General features: G+C 43.3%; 1 protein-coding gene across 2 annotated transcripts in view; it reads left to right on the top strand.

Moving 5' to 3' along the window:
* Positions 1-1,521: 1,521 nt before the first annotated feature.
* Cdk19 (cyclin dependent kinase 19) overlaps positions 1,522-10,269 on the top strand; it is a 132,121-nt gene continuing 123,373 nt past the window's right edge. The window contains exon 1 of one of the 2 annotated variants that reach the window (XM_028769059.1): positions 1,522-1,728. In XM_028769059.1, coding sequence (XP_028624892.1) covers positions 1,601-1,728 — 128 coding nt within the window. In that variant the 5' untranslated portion in view covers positions 1,522-1,600. The remainder of the gene's footprint in view (positions 1,729-10,269) is intronic. The other variant, XM_028769060.1, reaches the window with a different exon arrangement.

Here is a 10,269-nt window from a genome sequence, read left to right as displayed (position 1 = left end):
AGCTCGTGCCGTACAGAAAGGAACAAGAATTGGACGTTTTAGTAGGTAGTGAAGACAAACGAAGGGAGAGGGAATAACAAGTCGATTCTTTGTTTAAATGGCCTCCCCAGCAAAAATGTTGTTTATGAATAGCTAAGCTGCCTTTCTGACACAGATACCTTATCAAGTTTCCCTTATACATTTAACCTTGTTACAAAAATGCTGCCTTTTAATTTAGGTAGTGGAAGGGAGCTGAAACGCGCGTGTCGTGTCGAATGGATCTCAATTTTTTTTCGTTTAAAAGTATCAATATGCAGAAGGACACATTTTTAGCACGGCACTTTCTTACAGTCCTACTTTGAGGTGATGGGTTCTGAGCCTCAGACACCATAACGAATCAACGTCATGAGTAAGATAAATACCTTAAACCCCTAGGTGAGCCTCGCCATTATGCAGACTATAAAAAAAAAACCAACAACAAAAACGTTTTGCAACCCTGCGAAAATGGTTGTTTTTAAAACGCTGCATTTTGCAATCTTCCAGGCGCTTTAATTGTTCTCAGACAGATGGTTAAAGCTCGGCTACCGCACCCGCATATGCTAGGATAAAACCGACTACAGCGCCAGGAAAAAGATGATTGGCTGTGGGCCCTAGAAGTTACCCGGTTCCCTAGCAAGAGCTGGGAAAGCGCTGAATGTTCAGGTTTTGAAATACGGTTTTTGCATCGTTAAGAAAGAAGATTAACCTATCAGGAAGAACCGAGCACATCCAATTACCAATCAAGAGCGGGAAAAAAGCCAAAGCCGGAGATACCCATGCACCAAAGAGGACGTCACTCTTCAGAATCTGCCAATAAGCCGAGGCGAGGGGCGGGGCAACAAGAGGATCAATTGCCCAAGAAAACAAACAATGTGTAGTACAACTGTCTAAACCCCAGTGCTAAGCTCCGGATGCGCAGGAATGAGCTCCTGAGCAAAGCTCTCGTGAGGTGCTTCCGGCTTTTCTAGCCTAATGACAGTCAGAGCCGGGTATCTCCTTCGCAGCTCAGCAAAGTCTTCCTTCCTGTCAGCTCCCACAGGCTCGCAAAAAGCCCTCTGCAACTTTGCGCTACAGTTTACAGGAACAGCGGAGTCGCGCGCTACCTGAGGGGGTGGGGCGGCAGCAATGCGCAGGCGTACATGCCCTGTGGAGGCGTGGCCGAAAAGGCCCAAGGAACTCGGGGAATTGTATTCCTCGCGTCCGAAGAGGTAGCACAACTATGAGTCCTCTTGAACTACATTTCCCAGGATCGCTCGCGACCTCGGGGCGGGCCGCTTGGTTCGTTAATGAGTTCGAGAAAGCCGCGGCGCGGCCCACCAGGTTCCAAAACAAGGAAATGAAGGGAGGAGGCGGGACTGTGGGTGCCTGCGGGAGCCGCCGCCGCCGCCGCGGAGGAGGAGGAGGCGGAGGAGGTGGCTGCCGCGGCCGCCGAGGAGTCCCTTGCTGAAGGCAGACCGCGGAGCGGCGGGCGGCGCGCGCGCGCCCGTGCGACGGCTGTTGGAGAAGTGGAGCGGCGGCGGCGGAGGAGGGACTGAGTGGCGGCGGCCCCCGCGTCCCGGTTTCTCTATGGGGGAAGCAGACAATGGATTATGATTTCAAGGCGAAGCTGGCGGCGGAGCGGGAGCGGGTGGAGGATCTGTTTGAGTACGAAGGGTGCAAAGTGGGACGCGGCACCTACGGGCACGTCTACAAGGCGAGGCGGAAAGATGGGTAAGAGCGCGGGCGGGGAGTGGGCTCGCCCCGTTCCCTCCGCTGCGGAGACCCGGAGGGCTGGGTGGGTCGGAGCCCTTGGGACAGGGCGGCGTGGGTCTCGGAGCGACGTCCCGGGGCCAACTCGGAGGCACTGGTGCTGCCGCCCCCCGATAGCCGGTCGCGCCCCTCGAAGTGGCACAGCGCAGCCCCGTCGGGGGCGTCGGTCGCGCCTGGAGTCGCGGCTGCGTGCTTAGCAGCGGGCAGCGGGACCTGGTGGAGACCGCGCCTGGAGGTGGAGTTTAGGGGTCTGGTCCAGGGGAACCCTCCGGAGGGCTTGGCTGAAGAGTTACTGGTTTGGCCCTGTGCTGGTGACGGTCGTGGTGGAACTTCCAATCGGCGCAGCGCCTTCCCCGGGCGGCGGTTTGAAAGCTCGCGGGGGCGCCTGCCGTCTGGTGGCTCAGCGCTTGGGGTCCTGGCTGACCCCTCGGGTCTGACTCCCTCGCCAGCCCAGCCTACATCCTTGTTTACCTGAGAACTTCCCGATCCTGCTCCCAATTCCCACATTTTAATATTCTGAATTCAGCACTCTGAAGGTGGACCCTGGAGAATCAGTTGTATATTACAAGCTTTAAGTGTTCTCTGGTTGCTTACCTTTCTTGCCTCTTAGCTATCTTAGGTATCACCTCCCCCCTCCCTATTTTGGAACTCAGAGATCCGCCTGCTTCAGCCTCTCAAGTACTGTCATTAAAGGCGTATGCCACCACACCTGGTCCATTTCTCTTTCCTTCAGAAAGAAATCTTGAGTGTTAGTATCCTCCAGTTCTCATCCTCTGTCAAATGGCTGTGAGCCATTTGGTAGTGTTTATCTAGAACTTAGACCATCAAAATCAAAACGGAGTGACAGGCTTGGGCCTGGACCACCGTTTTCGTAGTTGAGGGAATCTATAGGAATCTCTTGGGAAGTCTTTATGGATTGTCAGTAAAAGACAAGTTAGATAAAGCATCAAGAATGGCCCCTTCGGGCCGGAGGGCAGACTGGCTTGTAAGAGCAGGACAGGTGGAACCAAACTTCAGGCCTGGGAATGGTGGATTTAAAGCCAGCTGTCACCTTGGCCCTGTTCTGGAAGGAATTCCTTTCCCTTAGGTTTTGTAACTTAGAAAGACTGACTGAAACGACGGTCAGACCAGACAAAAGGGAGGCCTTATGATCGTGATGGAGCACTTTTGAGAAGCAGATCACCACACCTCAGATTTAAGGGGCTTCTTGGGGCTCCTTCACACTGCTGTGGTTTGATATAGTTGGTGAGGAACTCTAGCTAGTATCAAGGTAAGCAGTGCATGTGCTAATTTTATAAGAAGAAAACCAAAACACAATCATGGAGTGTTTCCTACATAGTACCTGGAAAATTACAGGTAGTATCCAGGCCTCAAGGATGATGATGAACTGCTATTGCAGGTAGAGCTGTATAGGCCAAGCTACTCGGTTGTTTGAGCTGTCTCTTTTAATTACCACGCGTTCTCGAGTGCACACCAGGCGCTATAGGGTACTGTAATTGACTTACACTTTGTTTTTGGAATATCCATTCTACTGGTTAAATTGGTATTCCAGTGGGAATCTTCACAGGGATGTTTGGGGAAACCAAATCCAGTGCTGTTATTTGGACATTGTTGTTACATTGTTGAGCTGGATTTTCTGTTAACCCCCAGAAACTGTGTTAACTTTATTACACACTTAATCTAGGATAAAAAAGTTTTAATTAAAAATATCTTAAAATATTTTTATTTGCCCTGAAACTTTGAGAAAAGTTAACAGTTCTGCTTCCGAGTTGCATAGAATGGCTGGGATTACCACAGAAACAGTTTTTGCTTCTACATACTTTTCAGTATGTCTCTAAAAATAAGAATATTGATTAAAATACCCTTATTCTTTGCGTGAAATTGGTAAAGTAGAATACATAAAATAAGGTCAGTTTTTGTATTTTCAAAGTAGAATTTAAAAAAAAAAAACCAACCCAGAGCTAGAGGCAGGCATAGGCGGATTTCTGAGTTCAAGGCCACCCTGGTCTACAGATGGAGTCTATAGCCAGCCAGAGCTACACAGAATCCCTGTTTTAGAAAACCAACAAAACAAAATAAACCAGCCAGCAAAAACCACTTAGAATATGAAAATATATTTTTCAGATCATTATATCACATGTTCAGACTAGTATATCACATGTAAAACAAATTCTGATAGGCTTTATTTATTTATTTATTTTTTTGGGCTAAGGGTCTGGTTCAGATTCCTGGCTTTACACTAAACACTCAAGTCTCTTGTGATTTGGTAGTGGAAATAATTTTATGTCCATTATTAATCAGCAATTCGAAGACCACGGGTTTTAGTGGTGGTTCTCAAATGTGATACAGATTTGGGTAGTCAAGGATTTCATCCTCTGGTCACTCTAACTTACAGTTCCCCTTTTTACATCTTATTTTGGTAAGCTTGGGAAAAATGAGTGGTGCGGTGCTATTTTTAGGGAGCAAGAGAGACGAGGGCCTGCTAGAGAGAAGTAATTCTAGTGTATGTAACACCATTGCATGTACATGCACACGTACATGTCTATACACACACATAAATGTACACTAGCATGTAGAAACAAAAACTGTTAGAACTTTACAATAACATAAGAAAACCTTTGCTTCTGACTTAGAGATAGCTTACAGATTTTTAGTTCCTTCAGAATGACATTTTTCAAATGAGAGTCAAAATAGGCCATACCATGCAGGGGGAATTATAGCAGGGTAGAAGTGTAAGACGTGTCTGAGTTTTTCACCTTTTTATATTTGATTGGTGCATAAAGGTTTTTATACACAATGGTACTTAGTGATGTTTTGATCCCTGTGTACATTGTATACTGTTTCAATCAGGGTAAAAATGTCGCCTCAGACACTTAACATTTCATTGTGTTGACAACACTGGAAATGTGTTTCTTCTTTTTTTTTTCTTTTTTGGTTTTTTCGAGACAGGGTTTCTCTGTGTAGCCCTGGCTGTCCTGGAACTCACTCGGTATACCAGGCTGGCCTAGAACTCAGAAATCCACCTGCCTCTGCCTCCGGAAATGTGTTTCTAACTTACTTGAGTGTTACATATCTTGTGATTATATACAGTTTCTAACTTACTTGAGTGTTACATATCTTGTGATTATATACAGTTTCTAACTTACTTGAGTGTTAAGTATCTTTGATTATATACAGTTTCTAACTTACTTGCCCTGTTAAGTCTCTTGTGATTATTTATAGTTTCTTTGCTGTTCAGCATGGCACCATGGCTTATTTCTCCAAAAGTTTTTTCCCTTAATAAAAATGTTTCTCATTAATTCTTTGTTTGAAAGGAAAAATACTGATTCCCCTGTAAAACGCAGTCAGGCTGCGCCCTCAAGATGATACACCCAGGGAGAGTGTGCTGCCAAGTAGAGGCTTGAGCTGGACCCTGGGATCCTCGTGGTGGAAGGAGAGACCATTTCCACAAAACTGTCCTCTGACTTCCACACCTATGACTTGTAGGTGCCCTCTCCCCCAGGCATTCAAAGGAAATAAATGCCAAAATATTATTATCAGGCTTAAAATTAATTACCTACAATTTACTTACTAGAAATGTTATGTGTGGACCATGGCAGGAGACGACTTTGTGGCAAGGTTCTTGTCTACCTTCATATAAGTTCTGAGGGTTGACTTGAAGTTGCCATGCTGGCGTTATCAGACAGGTGCCTTCACCTGCTAAACCATTTTGTTGGCCCAAATTTACTCATTGGTGCTGAGGTCCAATATAGGACCCTGGGAATACCAAGCTTGTACTTTGCCACTGAGTATGCTATGCTTCCAGCTCCAGGGTATCTTAGAATTCTCTAGTATGAGTAAGTATTCATAAGATTTTTCTTTAGTAGTAAAAAGTTTCACACTGTGTTAGGAGTATAGCTTAGTTGGTAGAATGCTTGCCTAGCACACAGAAGGCTCTGGGTTCTACACTGTATAAACTGGGCTTGGCATGATATCAATGCTGGGAAATGGAGCCAGGAGGATCAGATGTTTAAGGCTGTAGTTGGCTATATATGAGTTCCGTGCAGCCTGGGGCACATGAGACACTGTTTCAAAAAAAAAAAAAAAGTTGGGCATAAAACTTTATAGTTTCAAGTCTGAAGACAGTATCTTTCCAGTTAGGAACACTTCATTATGACTGATAAAGGAATATTGTTAAAAAATTCTTTTCATTAAAAGGGTCATAAAAAAAAAAAAAAGCTGGGCAGTGGTGGCACACGCCTTTAATCCCAGCACTTGGGAGGCAGAGGCAGGTGGATTTCTGAGTTCGAGGCCAGCCTGGTCTACAGAGTGAGTTCCAGGACAGCCCGGGCTACACAGGGAAACCCTGTCTCGAAAAACAAAAAAGAAACAAAAAACCAAAAACAAAAACAAACAAACAAACAAACAAACAAATGGGTCATAGAAACCTGATTCTGTGGCATAAGACTATATGCAAAAACTTGTCTAATGTGAGTTGGATTTCCAAGACCAACTGAAAACAAAAAGTTGCTTTTTATGACTGTTTTTGAAAGGTACTTGGTAAGTGAAAGTGGGGTGGCTGCAGAGTTCTTAAGAGTTTCAGTTTTGTCTTAGATTTCAGATGAGAACTGGGGTACACATGTTTTACTGTCTCATGAAGTCCTTCACAAGTAGATGACGTAACTGCATGTAGATGTACATGGAAAAACAGTAGGTACAGTAGCATCTGGCTGTTTTTAATGGCACTCCCACAGTTGGTTTGTAGATGGTCACGTTCGCATTTTGATTGGTGGCTTCTGGAGGTTTAAGTAGTTAGCTCTGTGATAATACATAGGATTTCCAAATTGTCAAACCTGTGGATCATCTAGCTCAACTGCCTCTTTTTACAGCAGGAGCTCGGGGGCTCAGGGGAGCTCAGGGGGGATCAGGGGGGTCAGGGGTCCAAGAGGTTAACTCACTGTCGTCACACAGCATGAAGGAAGCCTGAAGCCCAGACAGGAGTTGTGTAATTCATTATGCATTTTCCTTCCTAATGAGAAGAAAGCAAAAAGGCCATTTTGCTTCTACTTTTGGTAATTTTATTCTAAACACTTCTTTCATGCAAATGAAACAAAACAAAAAAACCAACCAACCAAACAAAAACAGAAACAAAAAAAAACCCCAAACCACCCATATCAGAAGTATAGGAGAAAACGATGGGAAAAGAACGTTTAAAAAGGAGTGCAGTGGAGGAGGGGTCTGGGTAAAGTTGGTAGCTTGCCCAAGGCTCCGAAGTCAATCCCCAGAGCAACAGAACAATAGAAGAGTGTGTCCATATAGTTGCTTATCGTCCTCTGACTTACCCTGGCCCTCTGTGTCACTCCTGTGGACCTTTCTCTGACTTGCACAGTTGCAGAATTGGTGTCTGCCTTTGGTCTTTTCTCACTGGAGGCTAAAATCCAAGTTGCTGCCATTGTCCTTTTTCCTGAAAATAAAGTCAGGTATATTTTGTTTAGAAATATTATACATTTCTTCTTATGTCTAACAGGATCAGATCCACCCTGCAGCCCCTTAATTTGACATCAGAAGACGTTTGCAGTCAGATCCTGACCGATTCTTCTTTCTCCAGTTCATTGAATTGATTTACTTTTGTGGCATTGAACATCATTTTCTAGGACTCAGGTCTTCCCTGTCTGACATCTGTGTTTTCCCTAGGATGGGGTTGTCACAACAGTCCTCACTCCAGTTTCCTTATCCTTATATAGCTGGCCACCTCTTGTTCATACTTCAGGACCCAGCTCTGTCTGCTTTCTGCCCGAAGTCTCCCCTTACTCACGCAGTGGACTTAGCTCTGCCACTGTTCCTCCTAGAAAAGATGTTACAATCTTTCACAAGTGTTAGCTTCAGTGTCTATACGTGGTTGGGTATATATACACAATCAGAAATTATATTGAGCTGTGTAGTGGAATATACTTGCAATCCCACCCAGCACTCTGGAGGCAGAGGAAGGAGAACGGCTTCACCTCTAGCCTGGGCCACGTGAGACCCTAATGGAAACAAACCCAAATTGTTGAAAATTCTATAAAGTGGTAAACATGCTTCCATGACCTTAAGAACAAATTGAAATTACACACACACACACACACACACACACACACACACACACACGAACTTATGTGTAGAACTTATGTGCAGATCAGATACTCACAGAGATCCCATCTCTACCTTCTGTGTGCTAACATTAAAGGTATGTGCCAGCATACCTGGCATGGGATTTTGAAGTGGTGATGTTATATGACATAGGTGATTTGATATATTTCTATAGTACTAGCTAGTGATTTTAGGCTCACCTAAGCTTGAACTTCTGATCTCTCCACTTTGCCCTTCTATGCTAGCATTATAGGCACAAGCCCCAGCACCTGGTTAATACAGGTCAAACCCAAGGCTTTGTGCAGGTTAGGCAGGCACAGGAGCTACTTAGCCATTTTTCCAGCCCTGGCACTGGTCGGTCTTACCCCCCAAGCCAATATCTGTGTGTATATTACTTTTTTTCTAAGAAGCTATACATTTAATTGTCTCCCTTTCACTTTGAGGCTTGCTCTGTAACCCAGGCTGGCCTCAGACTCCAGAGTGCTAGGCACACAGGTTCATACTACCATACATTACAGTTTCTTTTAATAGACATTGATAAAGAGCATAAGTTATTTTAGAATAGTAAGCATTTTTCCTTCTTAGACCAAACCGGTTTTTGCTAGAGTGTGAATTCTTTCTTCTGTGCTTTTAATAGCTATTTCATAGCCATGCTTAGAAGATGTCAGACTCATATATTTTAGAAATTCTTTTGTGATATTACAGATTTATGGTTAAAAAGGTATTTTTAGCATTTAGTAATTGAAGTGAATATTGGTTTAATTATCTTATTTTTGCAATATAAACTTTCTAAAACTTTATTTTTGAGACCTAAGGGAAATAATTTCTCAATGACTTGATAGAAGCAGTAGTCCTGAGACTGTCAACAGCAGCACTAGTAAACATTTCAGGCTTGTGCCGCCGTCTCAGCTGTGCCTATTTACAACTGAGTCTGAATAGACTGGGGAAGAATACCAGTGTCTACAGAACCATGTCAAAGGAACCACTCCATGGTTTGAAAGGAATTGAAGATATTTAATTTTCAAAAAAGCATTTTGTGGGCTGGTCAATAGTTTATCATTAAGAGCACTTTGTTACTCTTTCAGAGGGCACAGGTTTCATTCCCAACACCCACTTGGTGGCTCGTAATGATCTTTAACTCCAGTTCCACAGTACCCCATGAACTTGTGGTCTTCGTGGGCCTCATGCAAGAGTACAAACATACATACATGTAGGCAAAACACTTTAAGATACTATCGCTTTAGCAATATAGAGGTTTAACTAGAGTGAATTTTAAAATACAGTGCATGTCAGTGTTGTTGAAGGAAATGTTTCTACTTTTGTCACTTTTTGGGGACTTGATATACTGGATAAGAGGTTAATTAATATATGATATTAAATGGTGAACTTGTTTTTTGAAAAATGCTCAGGATAGTATAGTCAGGGCTAGAAGTCGGTATAGACTATTTTAAGTTAGTATATTATGGTTTGAAGATTTCTTGGTGGTATCATTAGCGTTAGAGTAGTTAGATCTTTTTTGAATATTTGGATATTAAACAATGAGTTTTGCTCAGTGTGGCAAACGGCTTTAGTCCCAGCAGTGGAGCATAGAGGCAGGCAGCTCTCTGTGAGCCTTCCCTGGTGTACATAGCAAGTTCTAGGCCAGCCGAAGCCACATATTAGACCTTGTCTCAAAACAAAAACAAAAAAAACCCAAACAAATTCCTCCTCAAACTAAGAATTACTACAAGTCATTGTTTGTAAAGGATGGACTTGTTACCATGTTATGTAGCTGGACAATGTTAGTACTTCCTTTTGTTTCTAAAACAGCGACAAATACTATTTTTAGAGTGCATTTTAAATTTAAGTAACTAACTCAGCCATTTCTTAAAAATAGCATTTTTGGTCTGGAACCAGGCAGAGCTAGCCAACGATGCTATTTTAAAGATTTTTGTCCATGTATAAATAGCTGACTGTCCAACACTTCCTGTAATAGCTGTTTGGAGCATGCACTGTGCAGGATAAAAGGGCATCTCAAGAGAGAGAACAGGATGTAATTTAGGATGCAAGTGTGTAACAGTAATTTTTTTAAATTGAGATTTCAGTTTTGTAGGAGTGAGTGATGGATAACAGAAATAAAAGCCTTTAGAGTCATTAAATAATTGGTATCCTCATAAAATGTCTTTAATTTCAAATGTAATAAGTCCTCTCTTATGCTGGGGACCAAAATATATACGAAGTCTTAATACAAGGGAAATACAGCTTTCTTACTGAGACTTTAAACTGTATTTTCTACGTAAAAATAGAAAAGGAAACAGTTTATGATAAATTCTGTGCCTCAGCAACAGCTTTTTGACTGTTGACTGTATGTATCCCTGTACACTGTGGACTTCCCACAGCCCTTTACTGTATCCC

This window comes from Grammomys surdaster, unplaced genomic scaffold, assembly GCF_004785775.1.
Source record: "Grammomys surdaster isolate TR1022 unplaced genomic scaffold, NIH_TR_1.0 190, whole genome shotgun sequence".
In the NCBI taxonomy this organism is placed as follows: Eukaryota; Metazoa; Chordata; class Mammalia; order Rodentia; family Muridae; genus Grammomys; species Grammomys surdaster.
Note: the sequence above shows the minus strand (reverse complement) of the source record. Positions and strands in the feature narration are given on the sequence as shown.